Here is a 25,288-nt window from a genome sequence, read left to right as displayed (position 1 = left end):
ATCTTCATGGAGCGACCACTCTGGGTACAACATATAGTCGTGGGAGCAGTATTATTCAATTTGAATGGGTGATAGCACTTACTCGACTATACGTAATATCAAGTGGACAAAATTCCTCGATACGTTGGATCGATTGATTGATGTCCCTCTTGAAAATATTTCACTCATATGGAGAAGTCACCATTGCCGGTGAAGGGCTGCAAAACTTAGGCCTATGCTCGGCGCTTACGGTCTTTGAGCTGGGAGGGATCTTTATCGTGCCACATCTGCTGTGATACGGAACCTCAGTTTTTGCGGTCTCATCCGAAGAACAATCGGGTCAAATGCTGTCCGACTTGTTTCATACCGATCGCTAGACCGTTCGTGACACACTGATTTTGACTACGGATAACTCCGTTTACCTGATCAAGATATAGGGCTCACGGCGGGGGTGACCGGTCCACAGGGGATGCTTACTCCTCCTATGCACCTCATCCCACCTCTGATGTGTCCAGGGGTCCGTGTTTGCCCAACTATCTAGTTTGTATTGCTTATGGAATTTATGAGATTGATCTCTGTTCGTTATCTTCACCTTTTACAGCCTCATTTAGTCGCCTCTTACGACAAGCAATGGGTACTGAGGACCTATACTAAGCTGGGTCCCCATGCGACGTTGGACCATAGAGTTTTAACATCAAGAGTGAATTAGTATAAACTGATTCTTCAAAGAATTTAATTTCACGACCAGACACAGAAAAGGTGTTGAATAGTTGAAATCATCTTTACGGGTTTCGTGACTATAAATCGCAGTTTTTTCCCGCAAAGGTTGATTTCTTATAGGGATCAATTTGAAACTGTACGTTGCAACCTCACAGATCATTTCTGAATTGAGTGAGCTCTATCTATAACTACATGCCATTGAAACTGATATTATGGAGGTACACCCAGCCTCAGCAGGTCCTCCAAGAAAGAATTACTCAATAGGAAGCAGACAAGAAAATGGTAGCACTATCATCACCTTCAAAAGGAAAAAAGAACAGTGTTTAAGTCAGTATATCAAGACTATATCGGACATGATTAGAACGATAAGAATGAAGATAACGGAACAGTGATTGCTCTCATAAATCCTTAAATAAACACGTATCCTTAGAAATGCCAGAGCTTCGATCGAGTGCCTAGGAGGAGTAAGCATCCCCGATTGACCGGTCATTTCCGCTGTGAACAATGAAGCACTCCTCAAGAATAAGAAGTCGGACGGTCCAGACGTTTCTTCGCTTCGATGGCACACTGCATTCTACACCCGATGATAAAGCAGAAATAATCAACACGCAGTTTTGTTACTTCTCATACCAGATGTCAACTAGATTAATCACCTTTGAAGTTTGCCCCAGATTTTGTCTTATAATTGCTAAATGCGTGGAGAAACTATCAAATATCCGATCTGCTTCGATTGCCTCGGGTACCAGACTAAGATCACCAGTTTCTTGAAGAGTCTCACCAATCCTATCATCAAAACTTGCCATCTTTTTTCAACATCGAGATGAAACCCCAGATGACTGGCAACGACACTGTTTTAACAGGGACACAGATACAAGGTAGTGAACATCAGTTTGTAAGGTCGCATGACACAACAAACACAACACAGTCATCATCCACCTGGTAAAGAACATCCCGATTTGCATCAGGTAGCTAGATTGCCATCCGATACCACCAGCAATAGCCTGACTAAGGGACTAGAGAACAAACACGAGATGAATGCCATTACTTTCTACTTCAGTAAGATTTTCTACAAGGTACACCATAGATTTGTCATGAAATGTCACTACTACGACAAGAGGGGAGACCCATTGGGGTGGATAAAGAGCTTCATCGCCGATAGGTATTGGGCGATAATCAGTACTAAATCGAAACATTTTTACATCATCTGGGATCCCTCCATGATAACCTATCCTCCTCGTCTACAGAAACACTCTATTTGCCTTCAAACTAGGTTTATATCTACATCACGATATTTTGAAGATCACCGTTTGCATTACAGGATGGTCAAGAATAATTTTGGTGAATAACAAACCAACAAAAATCATCACACCTCTAACTGGCCAATCCTATAGATGACCGTCTCGATGTTAGATTTTGCCAGACGTTGGGCTAAATATGAAAAAGAAATTAATATCTTGTCAGAATGGATTGAAAATATAAGAGGAATTTAGAATTATGTACAGTGGGAGCAGGTATATGGGAGGAGTAAGCATACCCTGTTGACTGGACACACCCATCGTGGACCCTATATTTCGATCAGGTAAACGGAGTAATCCGTAGTCTAAATCAGTGTGTAAAGAACGGCTTAACAGTTGGCATAAAAAACATCACCCGTTCTAACGACAGGTTGTATTTGTAAATTATATCGTGCTATGAAAAACTTACTTTTTATGATATTTTGCATTTTATTCTTTTGAGTTATAATACCTTGTAAAAGTAAAATTACAACAAAACTAGACACACAGAATATTAAAAAAACCTTTTTGTGAGATTCTTCATGGGCATAGCAAATATTCAGAAACAAAAACCAAGAAATGTATGAGCCACAACGTTCTTTTTTAACACGAACAAATAATGGGATAATTTTTAAAAGAGATGGACTAGAGGTACCCCTTTCTGTACTACAGGGTTTAAGGGTGATTGGACAAGACAGACTAGAAATGGTTCCCTGGGAATGCTGGCTATAAAGCGTCACACCTGCCTTGTCACAAGGACACCATCGCTGGGCTAGTCGGGAGAAACAGACGTTTTGAATGCCTAACCCTATTTTTCTTAATCCTATATAATATCTCTTCGAAGAGTGTGTGGCTCTTCTTTTGAACAATTTGAATACCTTTTACTCATGGATATTTTATGCCAAGAATGGTTGAAATTGGACAGGTGATTATTGAGAAAATTTTCAAAATGTAACATCCAAATTTTCATGATCTTTCCTTTGAAGAGAAAAGGGCCCTCCATTTGAACAAATTCAAATATGCTTCACACACGTATGATTTGTGCCAAACTTGGTTTGCATTTCTACAAGATTTTAGATATGAAATTCTACGATTATCTCACACTTTATAAGGCTATGGTCATTCATTCGAGGAAACTTGACCCAATGGTTCTTGAGAAGAGTTTTTCAAAACCATTGATTATCCCCTTTTAAAGACGATAGTGCCTTTCATTTACGTTAATTTGAATTCTCTTTACCCAAAGATGCTTTATACCAAATTTGGTTGACATTGATGAAGCATTTTTCTAAGAAATTGATTATGCGAAAAGTTTACGATGACTACAGCGACGAAGTATAGATTTTGATCGGAAAATCGATCTGCATCGCATGATGGTACATGGAATATCAAATACTGGTCATTAGCTGCCTACAAATTAAGAATTTGAACTTCAAAGCATTAAACTCTCAACCAAAACTTAGCCAGATAATGTACCTGACTGACTTTCTCTCTCTCTCTCTCTTTCTCTCAGGTACATTGTTCGTTTATGTTGTACGTCTCTATTCCTTTCAAAATTGTATATTCATCACAGTATTCTGCACAGCCGTAAATATTCAGGTCCTCCTCTGCTTCATCTACCTTTCCCGTGACCAGGTTTACACTTTCCTGAATTAAATAATCTTCCTTTGCCGTGACCAGGTTTACACTTTCCTGAATTAAATGATCTTCCTTTCCCGTGACCAGGTTTACACCCTCCTGAATAAAATGATATTCCTTTCCCGTGACCAAGTTTACACCCTCCTGAATTAAATGATCTTCCTTTCCCGTGACCAGGTTTACACTCTCCTCAACTGAATTGTTCGTACCCTCCTTCCGTAGAGGCGTTTTATCTCCACAGTCTGAAGAACTAGAGGGTGTACCGTTCAAAAGTTCCTAGAAACATCAAAATTAAAAAGTTATTAAAACCCACACCAACTGTTAACTTTAATCATGTAAACCGTTTAGACACTGAACTAGCGTGGTCTATTAATATCAAAGATAGTCACCTGATCACTGACTATTACAGGTACTTGGATTTCCACACTGGAAGTCCACCATCTGTTGATGTATATACATATATTCATTAAAATCTAACGTATTCATGGGGGGTCATACAATGATTGAAAGGGGGGGGGGGTCATACAATGATCGCAAGTTTTATGTACTGGTTTACTTACTTTATAACTTTTACTAGTACAATGACTATGAATATGAAGACACAGACACCAACAATACTGACTGCAGGAAGGTCTGTAAATGTAAATCAAAGCCATCTGTTTGAAATGGGTTTCAACATAACATTCTATACTTGAAATTACGGGAAAGATGAAAGAAGTTGCTCACGTAAATGGGATGTCCTCTCCCTTCTGAAACAATTAATATCGCTCATTTGTGATTTCCCCCAAACGGTAACTACTTCAATTTGAACACAAACTGGTTCCTCGTTATTCATGAGGTAAATGTATGAAGTCACATCCGGTGCAATTTTCAGAATTCGCTTTGCTAAAATGAAAGATCGATTAATAAGTGCTTCTTTCACTAATTAAATGGTTGTTTTCTTTACACAGTCTGTATCTTAAAGTTTGAAAAAGTTGTCATTGGTTTGCTCAAAATATCTTCTTACATGCGCAGTCAGACGTGCTACATACACTCAGCCGATACTGGTTCACGGCTACCGACAGTAAGCGCATGTTACATAGAGGAACGTTCCACGTCATCATAAGCTGGTTTTCTTTTGTGTGGGACAGGGTTACTGCAGGAGAAGTTGGAAGTTCTGAAAAATGTACCCTAAACTATTTACCCGTATTCAGCTTTCAGTAAGTTTTAATATTTCCTTTTAAAATTACCGTTGTTTGCTTCATAAATTGCCGTTCAGAAGTAAAAAGCAGTACCTTCCATCCATTTTGCGGACAACGAAACTACATTTTCTGATGTTTGACATTCACATAAACTAAAATCACAGGCACTTGACGTTTTCAATATCTAGGCCTATGATATAATAAATTGTCTTCCTAAAAACAAATTATTCACAAGGTACATCACGCCGCCATCTTGGTTTTAAGAAATGAAACTTATAATTCTTTGTTTGATGCATGTATCAAACGAAACATTGGACGGAAAACTTCATCAATGCGCGTAGCGCATTGATGAAAAAGTTTTCCGTCCAATGTTTCGTTTGATACATGCATCAAACAAAGAATTATAAGTTTTATTTCTTATCATTTAATTATGTTTTTAAGATAGAAAAACAAATAGTTTCTCCCATCAAAAAGCTTGAATTAACGTTTCTGTAATGGCGCGTAGGAATACATATAGGCAAGAATGAAAACAAAAACAAAACGGCATGGCTGTGCGTTCAGGTCAGGAACAGTTACTGTGCAGATTTAAATGGATTATACGCCAAATTAAAGGTGCAATGGTTAAAAGCTGAATTAAATATAAAGGAAGATAACAAGTGGTGACTGGATTTATGCTGCATCGTGTTGGAGGAGACGTTAAACACTAGTTGTGTCGTTGGAACGGTGGAATGCAATTCGGCTCCATTTCAATATCGAGGAAAACGTTCAAAACGCACTCGTTGACTGAGCCCCATATAACGCAGTTCAATTTCATTGATATTTACCAGATCAGAAGTCGCCACTTGCTCCGTCATGTTATCGATCTCGTAAAGCAGACGATTCATACCGGGAACTCGTGTAATTTGTCTACTTCTACCAGTAAGTGGTCTACGTCATCAAATTGACTATTCTGCCACGTCATCGCCTATGTATGTTGTTTCTTTAAATTAATTTGTATTTTATTCATATCTTTAGTTGTGCTAATTTTTTATAGCAATGAAAAACAAAAATCAAACAAATGCATTTCGTTATATATAATGCTTCTGTGGAAAATCCCGTTCTATAAATAGCGCTAAAATTAGAACAGGGAAGACGCACTCCAGAGAAAAGTAGTCCCGCGTGCTTAGTGCAGATGAACTCCGAACGAAATTTTGACAGAGAAATCAAACGAATTTTTCAACCAATCAGCATCGTTTATAAGTCATCACTTTAAAAGTTATTAAATGATTTCTTTTTTATCGGCTGCATCGCTTGCAATTTACGATGAAAAGTTTTATATATAACATTATATATTATTATTACCCTAAATTTAGTAGATAGACGTTAGTGGTTATGTCAGATGCGGGAGAAAAAAAACATGTTCATAGATCCACCACTTACTCTTTAGTATGGTGACGTCAGATTTTGTATGATGACGTCAAACAAAGACCGATGAGATAATTTGACCCCTACCGTTTAGAAGCAACTCTATCAAGGTCTCATCTTTCGCATCGTTACGGTGAACTGGGAATAAAGTTCATTTATCGGCTATAATCAACCATCAAACATCGCCTACTGCTTCTCAAATGTGAAAAATCGGTAAAGATGGCGGCGTGACATACTTTGTGAATATTTTATTTATATGAGGACAATTTTTTTTATCATAGATATTTAAAACATCGACTGCCTATGACTATGATAATGATTTGGCAATCATTGGTTTCACTTTATCAATATTATACATTTTATCATTTTGCACTGTGCAATTTAAGTCGGGTTCACTATATATTGTGCCGTTACCTATTTTCGATAGTATCCTAATTTCGATAGGTTATTATTTTTAACGATCATTCGATAATTGTAATGTCATTTTTCGGAATGTTTTTCCCAAAATCAGCGTCAGTAACAAGAAGAGTCAGATAGCCAAAAAGATCGAGAATTACGCTTTTCAAAGAGGTAAGACTACAATTCTGTGTGCATCTATTCTGAAAACGCCATTTTTCCCAATGCCAAAAAAACCACAATGAAAATCTGATTATTTTCCGTCGAAAACAGCGTCCTCTTCACCTATGCTGTCGTCTGATAATAAACTCAATGCTGTGTTTTAAAAATAGATAAGCCTCTCTTTGGGTGAACTATCGGTTCAAGAGAACAGTATGGAAACGCATTATAGTCATATTACCATACGTTTTTTAAAAAATTCTCTGTTTTAAAATTTGTTTTTATTGATTTCTTGTTTATTTCTTTGCAGATATTTTCCATCCAGAGAGGAAATTATAAGAATGATGATCCAGAGGCCTTGGGCAATGCTTTCCAGTCGATAAAATATGGAATGAGTGTCCATGCTGAATTGTTACTGCCAAATGTTTCCAAGTCCCCTAGACAACTTTAAAATATGATAAATGGGCGTAATAACATTGGGTGTGTGTCTTCAGGACCTTCACCACTATTTAAAATTGTTTGAAGTTGCTTTATTTGTTCATTATTTAATGTAATCAATTTGGTCGAAAAAATAAGAATAAAAGAATCATTCTATTTAATGTTGTTTTAACACTAACAGCGCGCCATACTTACTATCGAAAATAGGTGACGTCAGTCAAAACAAATTTGATTATGGCGGATCTAACGAAAGTTGAAATGCTACCTGGATTTTGATAGTTTTAAACAAAAAACAGCATATATTCATTAGATAGAGTTAATTGATTAGAACAGATAAAATTCAGGTGAGAAATAATTGCTGAATATATTAAATATATAAAAATAGTACTGCACTATCGAAAACCGGTGACACCAGGATACTACTTACATGGTGAAGTTCGCGTGTTAAGGTATTCCATGTATAATGAAAGGATAATGAACAATTTTGAAGGATTTAGATCAACATAAAACTCTATTGTTAAATAATGATGAAAGTGAAGCAGATGAAATTCACATGACTGGTAAATGATTAGAAGCTGACCTTTTTGCACTTAAGAATTTTTAGAAGAGTTGTCTGCCCTTTGTAAAAATAAGAAAAATCTAATTTTCTAAAAATGTGTGTGGTCAATGATTAATTTTATTTCATATTTTCATAAAAAGAAAATGTAACTTTCTACCAAGAGATTAGTATGAATATATAATTTTGTTTTTAAAATATTGTAATAAAAGATGCTTTTCCCATATAATTCAATGTTAAATTCTAGTTGAAATATATCAAGCAGTAAACAAAATTTTGAAAATTCCTACCGTGGGTTATTTTTATTTGATGAACCCTTCAAAATGATACCATGATTGCAAATATTCCACCATCCATTTATTAGATATGAAATATGGTCATTATACATTGAATACCTTTAGTTTACGCATGTCTAGTCAACTAGCGCAAGCGAACGAAGTTTAGTTTAGTTCAGAAATAAAAATATGGTTGTCTGCAACAAATCAGTTGTGGAATTGTCAATTTTGCAAAGTATTTTTCGATAACGGCGTTGAAGAATCACAGATATATGCCAGCATAAATCTACTATCTATGTACAGCTTGTTTCTCGATAACCATGTTTTACGGGATCGAAAATTTTCCCAAAATTATGAATCATTTAATTTAGAATAGTTCTTGTATTCCATTTATTAAGATCGCTTTCCAAGTGGAGAACGACTGACTTCGATATCAATATGTTGCATTTTACCATGCTTTGGGCAAGCGTAAAATGTAAAACATGGGCCTAAATGAGTAAAACCGACTAAAATAACTGAAAACATGCACCTCTTTGTGATTTCTGTCACATATTCCTCAAAATTTAATCTCTGCTAACGTGCTCAAATCACTTTTCACACTTTGTCCGCCATCTTTGAAAAAGACCGTTAGTACGTAATAGAATAGTTAGTAATTTTTAACTAGACTTGCTCACTTCCGGTAAACTAAAGTACGTTCAGGTGAACTAGGTGAACTATAGTTTTACTTTTGTGACTATAGTTTGCAATTGAACTCCACCAATTATTACTGTGCTTTCGGAAGACACATACAACCACTGCTAATCACGGGGATCGAACTCGGGGGGAAAAGTACCCAGATAAATTCATTTTGTGCAATAAAAGTCGGGTTCAGTATATACTACTTGATTACCGTGCTTTCGGAAGATACATTCGGCCCATTTTATTCCACTAGTCTCATTGTTTCGTTGAACAGATACACCGTATTGGTAAAAGATACCATGGTCATGGGAGATCTTCAGTGTTGAATTCTGAACACCTTCCAGCCACTGTAAATTCTAGAAGCAGAAATTTACAGCTGTTAGTTATAGCCATATAGATGGATTGTAATGAAATGAAAGTTTGAGGACTATATCACCTTATAGTCTCTGTGGGACCAGAAAACTGTGACGTTAAACCCTTGACGAGGATCTACATCCCAGTGCATCTCTGTATATGTGTCACTAACGACGACCATAACATCAGGGAATGGTATCACTATCAAACAGAAAATCGACAGATTATTTTTTAAAATGTATTTCTGATCATTTCCAGCAAAATCTAACGATAGAATGCAAGAAAAAAAAATCAATATCAATGCATTTTCTAGTTAGTATTTGGGGTTTCATCATCTAAGCATGTATTCCACATTGTGAAGTCTTTAGAGATTTGGAAAAAAATACAGATTAATCATACTCAAAATTACAAATACTCGATTTCAGTTTAATAACATATTTACATTCATCTTCTGATGGAATTTTAATAACTGCAAAATTTTGTGATATTCCAATTTCATTCCGTGACCAAATTCTTGCTGTCACTTCCTGTTGCGCAGGGACCTGAAACCAAACGGAATTAGATTCTGTCTCCTCGGTGCAGTTTCTGCGTTCCTGAGTCTTCCCAAGGGGGCAAATTGATACTAGGTATTGCAAATGAGATCCATAAATCCTTTGTTTACTTAATTCCTGCAAATAACCAATACCATAAATCTACACGAATCGCACGTTATGCTTTTAAGAACTATTCAGATTTTTACCCTATTAAACAATTTACCGACAGGTAAGTAACTTATATACCTGCCAAAATAACATGACGTCACTGAATTCGCCATTTCCGTGTGGAATTCGAGAGAAAAGATTGCCAATAGTTCTTGGTGCAAGACCTGGCGCTGAAAGTAAAACATCAGCAATTAGTGTTATATGGATGCATGCTGTATTTATCAACTCAAGGACTGGGTGGTCAAAAGACTGCTTTACAAAAGAAATAAAATGCTTGCCTGCTTTTTTTGTTTTCAGAGTGACAGTTTGGGCTTCACTCCAGATTCCTCCGTCCAGTGGAATGGTCGTAATCTTTATTAAATATTTTGTATAAGGTACTAACCCGCAAACATCCAACTTTGAATCGTTGACTATCCGGGAAAATGTGTCCTCGGACTAATTTAAAAAAGAAGTTGTATATATATAATATTATAATTACCAAAATTTCACCATTGAAAGAATCGTTAGAGATCGTTTTACTCACACACGTTAGAAATTTTTATATAGCCTTGTTTTTAGTTTAGATCGCATGTAATTCTATCATGTAATAATTTCATTATGCTTACAAATTCTTGATCGTCATCAGAGAGAGGTAAAAACATAACGTGGTATTGTTGTGGGTAGTGAATCTTGGGATGGTCCCTATTTTGACTCCACTCGAAGATAACACAGGTTGACGTAACGTTGGTGGTAGTGATGTTGCTCACTGGAGCAGGTTTGACTAAAACAAGAAATTAATGTTTGATGTAGAAGTATATAATGAAAACATTTGTTATTTTAATTGATTTCAATGCAGTCATTAGCTTTGATATAGTCCTTACCGAGCAATACATGTTTTACTGTTAGGAAAATAATAATGATTCAAATAGTATGGGTTTGTTGAACCACTTGAAAACGAATTGCGTATAAAATTTAACTATGTTCGAAATTCTTACATGAGTCAACTTGATACCAAATGGACAGAGTGGAGCAATTTATTTGAAGAAAGCGGTGAATAGTAGAGGAAAAACATGGATTATAATATGTACAGTGTACATTTTCTTCACAGCTTTTCATTCTGTTGTGATCGTTAATATTTTCAGTAGAACAAGGAATATCAAACAGAGTTGTGACATATCATGAAAACTAATACAAAATGTTCTACATAACGTATATCATATGACTTCTCGGGCGACTATACCAGAATATTTACCCTTCGGTGACAGGAAAGTCATGGAGTGTTACGTAGCCCTCTGCCTACAGCATCGGGCGACATAACATACCAGAGCTTTCCTGTCACTTCGGAGCAAATATTCTGGTATGTTGCCCTCGAAGCCATGTAATATACATGTATGTATACTGCACAGAAATAAAGCATTTTTTAAAACTTGGTCCTTTCACTCATATTGCTTTTCTCATACATGTATTTTCTCCACAAGATTCTTGGTATTTAGGAGTTTTTATCATCACAGAGATATTAATGAGTTCTGGCCAACTTTTTGTTTTCAGTAAGGGCCCTGAAACATGTACATGTATTTAAACAGCGACAGATCCATAACTTTCTGAACGGGGGAGCAGTAATGAGCCCTCCAGTGGGTCCAGGTCGAAACCCCCTGAAAATACCGAGTTCTGACAATTTTTTTTTATTCTATTGGGGGAAAATGTTTCATATTTGTGAGGAGTTTTCCCGGCGCGCCGTTGCTGGACCTGCCACTGTTAAAGAGGATCGTTGATTTGAGAGGATTCGGAATTTGAAACAAATTTCCTGCTAACTGCATGTAGTGTTGATTTAAATGCCGAGTGTGCATATATTATTACATCAACATACGTAATCTTGGATATTTTTACCTGGTGGTGGAGGTAAGGGTTAAAATCAATCAAAGCAGCAATCAGTTTATGAGAGATATGGATTACTCGGCTTTCACTGAAATCAATATTCTAAGACGACAGCCATTAGCTACAAGACAATATCAGAATACCGAAAAAATGCATCCCAAAATATCGTAAAAATATATATTGGAGTATTCAATCATTATGAAATATTGATGAGACATGCATGCTACAATTCAAGTGAATCCGTCAATAAATTTCTGCAACAGGAACATTTGACAGAACACTGCCTAACCTGCGTTGAAACTCATTTTCTGTTAAATTGAATACAAGGCAAAATTATTGATATGAATGGGGGAAAAAACATGTTTCAATTGCTTTGGGAAGGGAGTCTCTTTAATAGTATCGTTCACATTACAGAGTACCTCCAGTGGCAAGACACCCCCCCCCCCCTGTAATAACCGAATTCCTAGAAAATCTAACGAACACAACCTTTAAAACACTGTTTTACGAGGGCCTTTGTGTTCAGAGAAACCGCATGAACCGGTTTTATATGATTTAACCGGCTAGAATAAAAAAAACTACGTCATTGACTTTCCATTGACAACTCATTAATATAACAAGCTCTAATAATACCATACTCCAATAACATTATCCACGTCTAATTCAGGAACTTGAACTCGGAAAATCGGATATGAAAATTCCGATTAAGCAAAGCTACCACAGGCATATACAATCAGCCCCCCCCCTTTTTTTTTAAAAGAATAATTTTCTGTCGTTTTTTCTACCTCAATTTTCATAGTAGTAGTGAATGAGAAAATTGTAAGAATTGAAATGTAGCGAAGGATGACCCCCCCCCCCCCTCCTACCCGCGCCATTTAGGAAATCGAAGCCTCGGGAATTTTTAAGCGATTTTCGTTGATGAAGTCTCCAACTCCCAACTCTTATCCCTACCATCACCACCCTCCCCGATTTAGAATTCTGAAGATCGGGTTAAACGTTTATTAGCTTACCAAAAATTTTAGACAAGTCGACTTCCAACTTCTCCGGTTGCCCTCTCCAAACTTTGAAAAACGACACTATGTGTCTACTATAGTTGCGAGTAGAAGAGAGTCAATGCTCCGACAAAAATGCAATTAATCAAATAAAATAAGATTTTAGTGGTGTTCTAAAGAAAGCAGATATTCTTTATGATATTTGACTCACTGTCTCTTAACATTCGTTATCTTACAACCCATTTCTTGAAGAGGGCGGATACCTTTGTCTTATGTAAATGCGTGGAGAAAGGACTTTCGCCCTGGTCTGATATTGAACTCGCGAACAGCGGAATCAACCTTCCTACCAGCAGGCTAGACCGTTCCGACGTCTAGCAAGTTATCAAACTTTCATTATTTCAAACTACGGTACGAATAAAAAATTTATAACCATCGTAACTTCTGGAAATAATTGAAATAAAGATTAATCGTGGATCAGTTACTGGTAGGTTTTGTATCTTATCAAAGATAAACTTGCGACTTATTTGCAAATATGGATGGTGTTGAAATTCGCCGACTCGCTTCAGCGGAACAGGTTTTCAAATAGTTGACCAAGCATATGTTGGTAAACTTTTCTTTCAGAAAACGGTCTTTCGAAAATTAAACAGAGACAAGTTGCAGCCCAACGGCGAACGATCGATGCAAACTGCGAGACCACTTTGCAACTGATCTCCAATAAGTCGCGGTCATCAACTGTCTAAATCAAACCGATCGTCGCATAGAGGCGATTGAAATAAGATCGTTTAGAGACCCCTGGCAGACCCATTACGACCCTCAATCGTATCCAGCTGTTTGTGCATAATAATTTGGCGACTCTATCTGAGACACTCTGACGACCACTCCGAGGTCTTTCAGTGACGTCCAATACTTGTTTTTCAATTTTCAGGGTTTTTTTCTTGTTTTTTTTTTTTTAATTAGTTTTTGTTTGGCATTGTCTGTGTGATCACGGCTTAGTGGAATACAGTTTCCTTCTTCTTTTATTGCAATCCAATGAATAGCACAAATACTCCAGACCTGAACTCCCCGACAAGCGGGAGTTGAAAATAAACTATCACGATTAAACAATATTGTTCCTCCATTATTGAAGTATTACCGTTAGTTGCAAATTATCGAGAATATGACCGGTATATGATCTTTTACCTTGAACTCAGTTGTGCACTTGCGAATATCAGTAATGCCTCATAGTTTATTTTGTACAGAATAGTGTAATCATTATATCATATTCTTCAGACTTCTTTAAACGAACAATAGTTTATTTGAATTTTACAAAATGAGTGCTCAAATCCATTTATTCATGCTTTATACGAGACAAGCACGGTATTTGCTATATACGAGACAAGCACGGCATTTAAAAGAATTGGAATGTTTCAAGAACAGTATTTGAAGAATTATTTGATAGGAAGTGAAATTCCCATAGAAGCAATGTCATTACCTGTCACACAAAAATGTACCTCAAATAATAAAAAAAATTGTAAACATGGAGAAACCGTTATTTGTAAAAAGTGCACAAACAAATCAACCACACACGAGGAACAGCGAATCCACGGTGTGTCACGTGTCATCTCTGTGACGCAGGAGAAATTCACGACAGCTTCGTAAAACCTAAATTAACTCTTAATAGAAAGAGAGACTTCTCCGACAGAGCGTTGACACATTTCAAGGTCCCTCGATCAATTTGCTGAGCATGGTACTCCCCAGAGACACGTTGGAGACATTAAATCCATGATAATATGCTTAATTTCAGTTATTTTTTTCCTCGAGGAGTCTTTTGCACATCCGATACAATCTGGAAGTCTTAATTACACAGTTCTCAGCATTTCAGTGACACTGATGGGGAATGAAACGGTTAAAATTGCCATTTAGCAGGTTACTGGAAATGACATGGATCTGATCGTAAGATGCATGTTTAAACACATTGACTAAACAAAATTTAGTTAGCAAATTAACACTGTTAACACAGTCTTATAGAATATGATTTCACCTTAACCCATCCACCCCTAGAATCCCTCCCCATACAAAACTGGCTCTATATCAGAGTCCCTCTCCCAAAGAAGACTGGCTCTATATTAGAGCCCCTCCCCCCTAGAAATCTGGCTCTAATGATTAGAATACCTTCCCCATAGAAAACTGGCTTTAGAGTAAAATTTTCGCCATTTCACTTCATTTTGAAGGATTTTAGACTATTGTGAAGACATCTTCTCTTCTGCTGACCCCTTCCACCACTTTGATACACGATGCCACGAGCTTGATTTGTTTAGATTTTTTATATCTTATTTTAGAACCGATATACATGCAACTGCTGGTGGAGTCCGCTCTAAAAGTACATGTAGTAGTGCTGGGCATGAATAACACCAGCATGACTACCAGCACCGGAGTAGCGGCCGCGGAGGAAGATGTTTTATGCCACAAGTTTACGTGTTCGCAAACTACAACAGTTGTTGGTGTTCCCAGTCTTCTAACATGCAGTGACCCGGATATTTTGCAAAATACTTCCGATTTTTTAAAAAATATTGTTCTTCTTGTTGAGATCAAATTTTTTTAATAATAATGCATTGGGGGATGTTAGTTGCTATAGTATATTCTGGTTGCTAGGATATACAACAAATCTATACTATATGTATTAAAATAGTAGTTCTACGTGCGATAGAAGCAGAGAACATTGAGTTTTTGGCGGTCGGAAAGTTTTTGACTGAAACCAAAAAATTGTGTTAATATTCTCTGCTTATATCACACTTAGAACTACGATTTTAGTATAGATTTGTTCCTGACAAAATCCTTCAAATGTTGATATAAGTTATGTGACAATTTGTTATTGATAAAGGTGTTACTTATTCGTTTGAATTCGTCGTCATTTTTCCGGGTAAAGGGTCATGCCAATATCACGTGATTCGCCATGGTGGATATTCCAAGATAGAGCAGGACAACAAAGTTGTTACAATGTAAATGTCAGTTCAGTTCGACAGAATTGACAATTACACCGTCAATTATGCTGTCTCGCCTAAAATCTCAGCACTCGACAGAAACAGTAGGCACACCAAAAAGGGACGACCACAACGTCACTCATGACAAGCTCTCCCCGTATGAGAAGACCTCTACAGTAAAACTTATACGGTACCAATTTTGATGCACCAGATGCGCATTTCGACAAATAATGTCTCTTCAGTGATGCTCAACCGAAATGTTTGAAATCCGAAATATCAATGAAGTTTTAGAGCTATTATAGGGAAAAACAGCGTGCCAAAAAAGTAGAGTCAAATTCGTCTAAGGATAAGAGCTATGTGTGAGGGAGATAATCCTTAATTTTGAAATGAATTTCTAAATTTTATAACAGCAATTAAATATACATCCGTATTTTCAAGCTAGTAACGAAGTACTTAGCTACAGTCAGAGAATATCAGTTTTACGATAGCAACGACAATTCTATTTAAATCCTACTACTACAATGTGGTAGTGTGAGTGATATGGCATTTCCTACTTGTTCTGACTTGCTCGGCTGGACTTGTGCGCCATAGACCCGGGTTCAAATCCAATCAGAGGCATAAAAATTGTCTCTGTTAATATATCTTGCGAATTAAACGTTATGTTTATGTTTTCTTCAACAGTGATAAAAAAGAAATAAAGAATTCTGATTATCATAATTAAAAAAAATTTCTTTGCAATTCAGTTCGTATGAATATGACTTGAATAATTTTCAATAAAACTACAAAAAAGCATTTTTGTTCGATTAACCGGTTAACCAGTCCAAAGAATTTACGACTAACCGGTTAAAAAAATTTGACCGATTGCCATCCCTAATTATACCATCCCTAAATATGCCATTCCTAAATATACCTATGATAAGCCACATCCGCATATTTGTATAGATCTAATGTTGTTTACGCTAAATAGAGTATCAACTTTGCGTTAAGAGCTCTTAAAAACTGTTGAAGAATTTTATAGAAAAAAGTGATAATGTTATGTACTTCCCAAACTCTGACATTTCCTCTGTATATTTTCACCGTGAATGGAAGACAGTGATTGATCTATCGATTGATTTGGTTTTACCTTTTTCCTTACAGTGAATTTCTTGACAGGTGTTGAACAGACTGACGCACACACCGATGACACAATAAGGGTCTACATCGCCATGCTCCATGTCCCACGTGCAGGAATTCTGTGACGGGATTGGGCAGTCAAACCGTCCAATCATCGCACCGCCCATGATCAAACTCCTGTGTACCAAATGTTTCAAAAGTTGAAATTATTTAGTATACATTAGAAAATTTGCATTACAGGAAAAAGATCTAATGAACTGCTTTTACAATCTATTGTATTTTGGTTATTGAGATTGCTTTTACAATCTACTGTATTTTGGTTATTGAGATTGCCTTTTACAATCTACTGTATTTTGGTTATTGAGATTGCCTTTTACAATCTATTGTAATTTGGTTATTGAGATTGCCTTTTACAATCTATTGTATTTTGGTTATTGAGATTGCTTTTACAATCTACTGTAATTTGGTTATTGAGATTGCCTTTTACAATCTATTGTAATTTGGTTATTGAGACTTCCTTTTACAATCTACTGTATTTTGGTTATTGAGATTGCCTTTTACAATCTATTGTAATTTGGTTATTGAGATTGCCTTTTACAATCTATTGTATTTTGGTTATTGAGATTGCTTTTACAATCTACTGTAATTTGGTTATTGAGATTGCCTTTTACAATCTATTGTAATTTGGTTATTGAGACTTCCTTTTACAATCTACTGTATTTTGGTTATTGAGATTGCCTTTTACAATCTATTGTAATTTGGTTATTGAGATTGCCTTTTACAATCTATTGTATTTTGGTTATTGAGATTGCTTTTACAATCTACTGTAATTTGGTTATTGAGATTGCCTTTTACAATCTATTGTAATTTGGTTATTGAGACTTCCTTTTACAATCTACTGTATTTTGGTTATTGAGATTGCCTTTTACAATCTACTGTAATTTGGTTATTGAGATTGCCTTTTACAATCTATTGTATTTTGGTTATTGAGATTGCCTTTTACAATCTACTGTATTTTGGTTATTGAGATTGCCTTTTACAATCTATTGTAATTTGGTTATTGAGACTGCCTTTTACAATCTACTGTATTTTGGTTATTGAGATTGCCTTTTCGGTAATTTCGATATACAACACTGTACATAACATTATTTTCGTTGTAGCTTTATTTTCGCTGCATGATTTATTAAGAAACAAGGTATGTTTTCACCATATATCAGCAAATTCGAAGAAAAAATTAAGAAAAATCACTTAAACTAGTACCCCCCCCCCCCCAATGTTTTTCACATGGGAAAATTTAATGGTGTCCACCACAACTGTCGTCCAATCTAATTTCAATACATTCTGATATGGTTAATCATTGTCAGAATTCATAGATGTTTTACCCATTTAACACACAACTCGCAAAGTAGTGTAACGGAGAGAAAACCCGTGGGTTCCGACGCTGATTGTCAATCACCTCTAGCTAAAATCCTTTGAGAATGTGTCTTCTATTCGTTTCTTTAAAAACTGGAAAATCCAAGTTATGACATCAAAGCAAATGCTATATAGATCAGATTCAGATTGATAAAAATGTGCACACTGTGTTCTTCTATTTATGAACTTTTTGAAAAAACAGTGAAAAACCGGGCGTGATATTTAAATTTTTTGTTCAAAATAATGCTTGCGCTTTATTGAATTATTGTTAAACAAAAAATATACCTCCCCTATTAAGTTCACATTTACATAATGTGTAGTAAACATTTTAAAGAGAATATCGAAAAGACACGCCAAAAATGACCATATACTCAATTAAAAACAACTAAATGAAAGATATCATCAGTTTCAGTGAAATCTTTTACTTCCCTCTCTTCATGGATGGATCTATATCTGAATATTACTTCACTCTATTTACCATCTTCGTTAGCCAAGGGTTTTCGGTCCACTCCGCTCCCCCGAAGTGGGCCGAAAACCCTTGGCTAGCGAAGATGTCTATTAACAGGCGGATCTATATCTGAATATTATCTCACTTTATTTACAGGCGGATCTACATCTGAATATTACTTTTCTTTATTCACGGGCGGATCGATATCTGAATATTACTTCTCTTTATTCACGGGCAGATTTATAATTGAATATCACTTCTCTTTATTCACGGGCGGATCTATATCTGAAAATATTACTTCACTCTGTTCACGGGCGCTTCTATATTTGAAAATATCACTTCACTCTGTTCACGGGCGGATCTATATCTGAAAATACTGCTTCTTTTTATACACATGCAGAATTATATCTGAATATTACCTCACTTTATTCACGGGCGGATCTATATCTGAATATTCAATTTACTTCACTTTATTCACGGGTTAACATCTGAATATTGACTTCACGTTATTCACGGGTGGATCTATACCTGAATATTTATTTCAATTTATTCACGGGTTAATCCAGGGGCGAATCCAGGAATTGTGATTACGGGGGCGCCATTTTATGAGGCAGGGGGTCTGGGGGCCGCCTTGAGGCACCCAGTGGGTCCAGGTCTTCGACCTGCTGAAGTCCAAGGGGCGAATCTCCTGGATTTTATAGGACTTGAAATATGTCTCCTATTTAGTCATTTGTACTATTTTCTATCATTTTTAATAAGGTAAAATTAATAAAATTACGCAAATTTAAGGGTTTTTGGAAAAAATTAAGTTCTCCCAATAAAGTAATTCAAGAAATCAAAAGATTTTGCCATTTATTTCTCGGGGAGTGGAAGAAGTTATTGCTTCTTTTATCGTTTAGAAAAATTTTCTGAACAAGACACCATGATTTACCTTTTAAAAATTTGAAAATACTGGGGGGGGGGGGGGGCGCATTTGCGGGCGGATCTATATTTGAATATTTATTTCACTTTATTCATGGGCGGATCTATATCTGAATAACGCTCAAAATGAAAACTGGTATTCTGTACGATACTAAGCTTCTATCAGGGAATTGTGAAATATCGAAAGGCAGAGTGTATGAATTTATATCAATTCATTTGCACGTTCTCTGAATGACAGTTCTTTAAATTCCCCGTTTCTTTGAATCTCGATAATGCGCTGAAATAACCTGCCCTTTTAAATATCCGATGACTCATGTTCAAGCGAAGATTTTAGATTCTTCAAAATATGGTAATGAAGTCGATACTTGTTAATTTACGCTTTGCTTTCAAGGGGAATATCAAAACATTTAAATACTCCTAGCTTTACCTCCGAATAAGCATGTATTTGCTTAGCTGTTTTAGTGATAGAAAATCAACAACCTCCCGTGCTTAAACTGGATTGGTGAGAAGAAAAACAAATCACTTTTAAAAAGGGATAATACGTACCATTTCACTGTGACGTCAGCGCTGTTTGCAGGCGTTGTAGAATTCCAGGAGCATTGTAAATATTTATCATAATTGTAAGTGTAACATGTGACGTCATCACCTGTAATGCGGACAAAGGGAAATATCAATAAAGAAAAAAAAAATTCAGTGCAGAATACTTTCAGTAAATCATCTAAGTAGTAGAATTTATTTGTCTACAAGAAATATGATAGGAGAAATTAATTGATGTTGGCATATCTTACTTTGGGCGAATCCATGGCGTGGAGGAAGTAAAACTAGCACGAGCTGCACGAACTTCCACGGGACCATGTCTGGTAACTTTCATCTGGGCACTGTGTAGCTGTCGTAAATTACCACTGTATCGTCATTTAAAGCTTAGAATGGATTCAAGAGGAAAATTGAACTGTGCAGTATATTTAAATATCTCAAAAATCTTTAGAAATTATCTACCCTATTATTGATGTGTATATATGAATACAGGATATCGACCATACCAGTCATTTTTTCAATTATATAATCAATGCATAAGGGGGAATAGAACAAGTGCCTCACCTGAAGACCCTAATTTGGAAAAGGATATTATACGGTAATTACGATTATCCGGGTACATAGCTCGCCAGAAACATTAAGACATTTGAACAGTAAGGATTTGGTAGTCAAGCCCCCCCCCCCCCCCCCCCCCCCCCCCCCTGCATAAAGTAATTTTGATTACCGTAGCACGTTAACAATTCTCTGTATGTAGATATAATGTCATTATGTTCGTATTTTCTAAAGAAATTTAAATGGCCTACAGTTGCTTTTTATGCCCCCGGCCGTGATCATCCAAGGACGACACTATAATCTAATAAAAGATGAACACCCAGTAGATCCGCCTCGGACGCAATAATTCGCCTGAATCTTCTGGATCCTTTAATGAGACTATCTCTAGAAATGGCAATGGGTTTGCATTTTCTGAATGGATGACAACGTTTTAAAATGGTTTTGGACAACCAAATATATATATTCCACAATGATGAACTATGCAACAAAATTAAATCTTGCACACATCTACGTATGATCAGGTCTTATAAAGTCTGTTGGAATTTCCATGGGCACGAATGGTGCACCTTTTTAACTGTTCTGTTTCTGAATTCTTATGAGGTAGAATTTATCTAAAAGCTGTTGTATGAAAAGAAAAAATATCTTTCTGTGGCCTTTTACTTGATATTCAGATGTACACCGATAACGTTTTATCTATTAGCAATACCCACTTTCATTCATATGTCGATTCGATATATCTCAGTGAACTCAAAATAAAAGATTCCACAGAGTCTTCATCATCTGCTTCTTATTTGGATATTTTATTGATTATAGATATCAACGGCAAACTAACAACTCAACTTTATTAGAAACCTGAAAACTTCAACTTCTCCATCGTCAACTTCCCATATTTATGTAGCAATATTCCACTATCACCTGCACACGTCTTTCAACTGATTCCATATGTGAAAGCATGTTCTATGTATGATCAATTAGGCTACTTACAAATAAGTTGATGTTACAGGAGTTTTAATAGTCTCCTTTAAAGTCAGCATATCGCAAATTCTATGATCGTTATAGTGATCTAATTTGAAATACACCCTGTCATAGTGTCGACTGCTGACTGACATGCTTCAGACCAGATTATTCCGTTTATCTGATCACGATATAGGGCTCACGGCGGGTGTGACCGGTCAATATAGGATACTTACTCCTCCTAGACACCTGATGTCTATGTGTCCATGTTTGTCCTGCTCTCAGTTCTATAATTTGTATATGGTGTATGAGATTGGTCACTGTTCGTTAACTCATTCTTTTTCATGATGATGATTTGCTACACAGTGTCGGATTTAGAGGAGGCGCAGACGGCGCCCCCCCCCCCCTAAAATTTGAAAATTTAAGGTAAATCGCGGTATCTCGTTTCGGAAAATGTACTAAACGATAAAATAAGCAATAATTTCTTCCACACCCGGAGAAATAAATGACAAAATCCTTTGATTTCTTGAATTACTTTATTGGGAGAACTTAATTTTTTCCAAAAAAAAAACCTTAAAATTTGGGTCATTCTATTAATTTCACCTTATTAAAATGATAGAAAATAGTACAAATGACTTTAATAGGAGAGATAATTCAAGCCCCATAAAATCTGTAAAATTCAGGAGCTTCCGGGGGCTTCACCCCCTGGACCCACTGCCTCATAAAGTGGCGCCCGTAACCACAATTCCTGGATCCGCCCCTGCTACATGTATGATTACATGTATATATTCAACATGACAGTAGGTAAACACGCCACGCTTGTTCAATGTATTGAATGTTCAACAAGCGTGGCATTTTTACCTATCTACATAGTACCTTTAACAATAGTTATTACTACTATCTGATTGAATCCAGTTTTTATTTGTAAAGGTAGGAGATTAAGGAAATGAAACAAGTTTGAATAAGAATAATTAAGGATATAGGATAATATCCCCACCCCAAAATTGTTTTCAGAATTTTGTGAAGACTATCTGTAAATGTTTTTATATTTACCACTTCTTTTGACACCACCTCAAATTTTGTATTATTCACAAATCTTTGCCTGAAAACTCAATAGGAAAACATTACTCAAAAATTGAAACCCTTCAAAACCATCTTTTTATTGGTGCATTTCATGTCTTAAGGACCGATTTACATTGTTGTTTGATTAAATAGTAGAAAATCCCCACGTAAACACAGAAAAATCCTACTTCAATGATGCGTTCAAAATCTTGGGTAGGACCTTAAGGAATGAAATCTTCTACTATTTTTATACGATATAAAGTCAGTTGGGACAGTTTACGCATTATAAACCTCGAAGCTTGATAGATCTTGCAGTGCTAAAACGGGAAATGTGCATGAAAAATAAAACGTGGTAATTAAACATGTTTTCATAAAATGAGCTGACTGGAGGAAAACAGGACGCCTTTTTAAGCCTGTTGCGTTAAGTGTAAGAACAGATGTTGTGACCAGGCCCTGCTAGTCACCCTGATTGGGTCGACTGTGGGCACGATGTTTTAGGATTTTTCCATAACAAACATTTATTCTAATCTTTTGCAAATCCTACTTTGTTGGTTTATTTCCAGAGAAAACAGGCCGACTTGATTGATTGCAGTAAATAACTTCTGTAGTCGAGAAACTATTTTACTTTCCAATGTCTCTCTGACATAAAGTCGATTGCAGAGATTCGCGGTTCAACAACCCACATGAACAAAGGGTATAGTTTGTAGTCATTATGAAAAGGTGTATGAATATACATTGTGGTCATGACAACTTGATATGAAAAGTATTAAATCTTGAAGTTGGTATTAATATTGACGAGTACTTCATGATTAAAATTATTCGTTTTAAAATGACTAACTACGATAAGAAAGTAGGTTAAGCCGTGTTGTTTATTCAGCGTGTGGGCTTGGACTCTTTTATTAAGCTGACTTTATGACCTGAGCCTTAAAGTAAGTGTAACCTATTCCAGATACCACTCGAAGATGAATTTGAAACGTTTTAATGAGAGAGAGAGAGAGAGAGAGAGAGAGAGAGAGAGAGAGAGAGAGAGAGAGAGAGAGAGATTGTTTTTATGGCCACTAATTACACTTTCGTCATTATAACACTCACCCAACCCTACATCACACTGTCATGTTTCAATTTTATATTCCAAAGTCCATTGAATGTGTGCAAATTTAAAAGAAGAACTATAGGCATGATTTTACATTGAATGTTATAAAGCAGATGTTCTCTACATACTGCAAGTTACTCTGCTTTTTTTCTGTAGTTACAAGTAACACTTTATATCATATTTATGTATCATACTAGTAACACTTTATATCATATTTATGTATCATACTAGTAACACTTTATATCATATTTATGTATCATACTAGAAACACTTTATGTATCATACTAGTTACACTTTATGTATCATACTAGTAACACTTTATGTATCATACTAGTAACACTATATGTATCATACTAGTAACACTTTATGTATCATACTAGTAACACTTTATGTATCATACTAGTAACACTTTGTGTATCATACTAGTAACACTTTGTGTATCATACTAGTGACACTATGTATCATATTAGTAACAATTTGTGTATCATACTAGTAACACTTTGTGTATCATACTAGTAACACTTTATGTATCATACTAGTAACACTTTATGTATCATACTAGTAACATTTTATGTATCATACTAGTAACACGTTATGTATCATTCTAGTAACACTATATATCATACTAGTAACACTTTATGTATCATACTAGTAACACTTTGTATCATACTAGTAACATTATGTGTATCATACTAGTAATACTTTGTGTATCATACTAGTAACATTTTGTGTATCATACTAGTAACACTTTATGTATCATACTAGTAACACTTTGTATCATACTAGTAACACTTTATGTATCATACTAGTAATACTTTATTTATCATACTAGTAACACTTTGTGTATCATACTAGTAACACTTTATGTATCATACTAGTAACACTTTGTATCATACTAGTAACACTTTATGTATCATACTAGTAACACTATGTATCATACTAGTAACATTTTATGAATCATATTAGTAACACTTTCTGTATCATACTAGTAACACTATGTATCATACTAATAACATTATATATCCTACTAGTAACACTTTGTGTATCATATTAGTAACACTTTGTGTATCATACTAGTAACACTTTATGTATCATATTAGTAACACTTTGTGTATCATACTAGTAACACTATGTATCATACTAGTAACATTTTATGTATCATACTAGTAACACTATATATCCTACTAGTAACACTTTGTGTATCATACTAGTAACACTTTGTGTATCATACTAGTAACACTTTATGTATCATACTAGTAACACTTTGTATATCATACCAGTAACACTATGTGTATCATACCAGTAACACTATGTATCAGACTAGTAACACTATATATCATACTAGTAACACTTTATGTATCATACTAGCAACACTATGTATCATACTAGTAACACTTTGTGTATCATACTAGTAACACTTTATGTATCATACTAGTAACATTTTATGTATCATACTAGTAACACTTTATGTATCATTCTAGTAACACTATATATCACACTAGTAACACTATGTATCATACTAGTAACACTTTGTGTATCATACTAGTAACACGTTATGTATCATTCTAGTAACACTATATATCATACTAGTAACACTTTATGTATCATACTAGTAATACGTTATGTATCATTCTAGTAACACTTTATG

The 25,288-nt window shown here is 35.6% G+C and overlaps 1 protein-coding gene and 1 long non-coding RNA gene across 3 annotated transcripts; one reads left to right on the top strand and one right to left on the bottom strand.

Annotated features, from left to right (window-relative positions):
* Positions 1-2,403: 2,403 nt before the first annotated feature.
* On the bottom strand, positions 2,404-20,430 carry LOC125671262 (uncharacterized). 2 transcript variants are annotated; one of them, XM_048906828.2, is made up of 14 exons: positions 20,237-20,430; positions 19,995-20,094; positions 16,689-16,843; positions 10,356-10,510; positions 10,029-10,185; positions 9,829-9,920; positions 9,492-9,717; positions 9,132-9,250; positions 8,907-9,051; positions 4,615-4,764; positions 4,335-4,493; positions 4,169-4,241; positions 3,998-4,049; positions 2,404-3,884 (listed from the first exon to the last, which is right to left on the bottom strand). In XM_048906828.2, the coding sequence occupies exons 1-14, from the start codon at positions 20,301-20,303 to the stop codon at positions 3,480-3,482; spliced, it is 2,055 nt and encodes a 684-aa protein (XP_048762785.2). In that variant the 5' UTR covers positions 20,304-20,430; the 3' UTR covers positions 2,404-3,479. The 2 variants fall into 2 exon arrangements, with proteins under 2 accessions (XP_048762785.2, XP_048762784.2); XM_048906827.2 differs by having other exon boundaries at positions 16,677-16,843; positions 20,237-20,427.
* On the top strand, positions 5,518-7,342 carry LOC130054136 (uncharacterized). The gene is made up of 2 exons (XR_008802421.1): positions 5,518-6,763; positions 7,059-7,342. It is a non-coding gene; the product is annotated as an uncharacterized LOC130054136 (long non-coding RNA).
* Positions 20,431-25,288: the final 4,858 nt, after the last annotated feature.

This window comes from Ostrea edulis, chromosome 4, assembly GCF_947568905.1.
Source record: "Ostrea edulis chromosome 4, xbOstEdul1.1, whole genome shotgun sequence".
Lineage (NCBI taxonomy): Eukaryota > Metazoa > Mollusca > Bivalvia > Ostreida > Ostreidae > Ostrea > Ostrea edulis.
The sequence above is the reverse complement of the archived record's forward strand: the minus strand, read 5'-3'. Positions and strand labels throughout refer to the sequence as shown.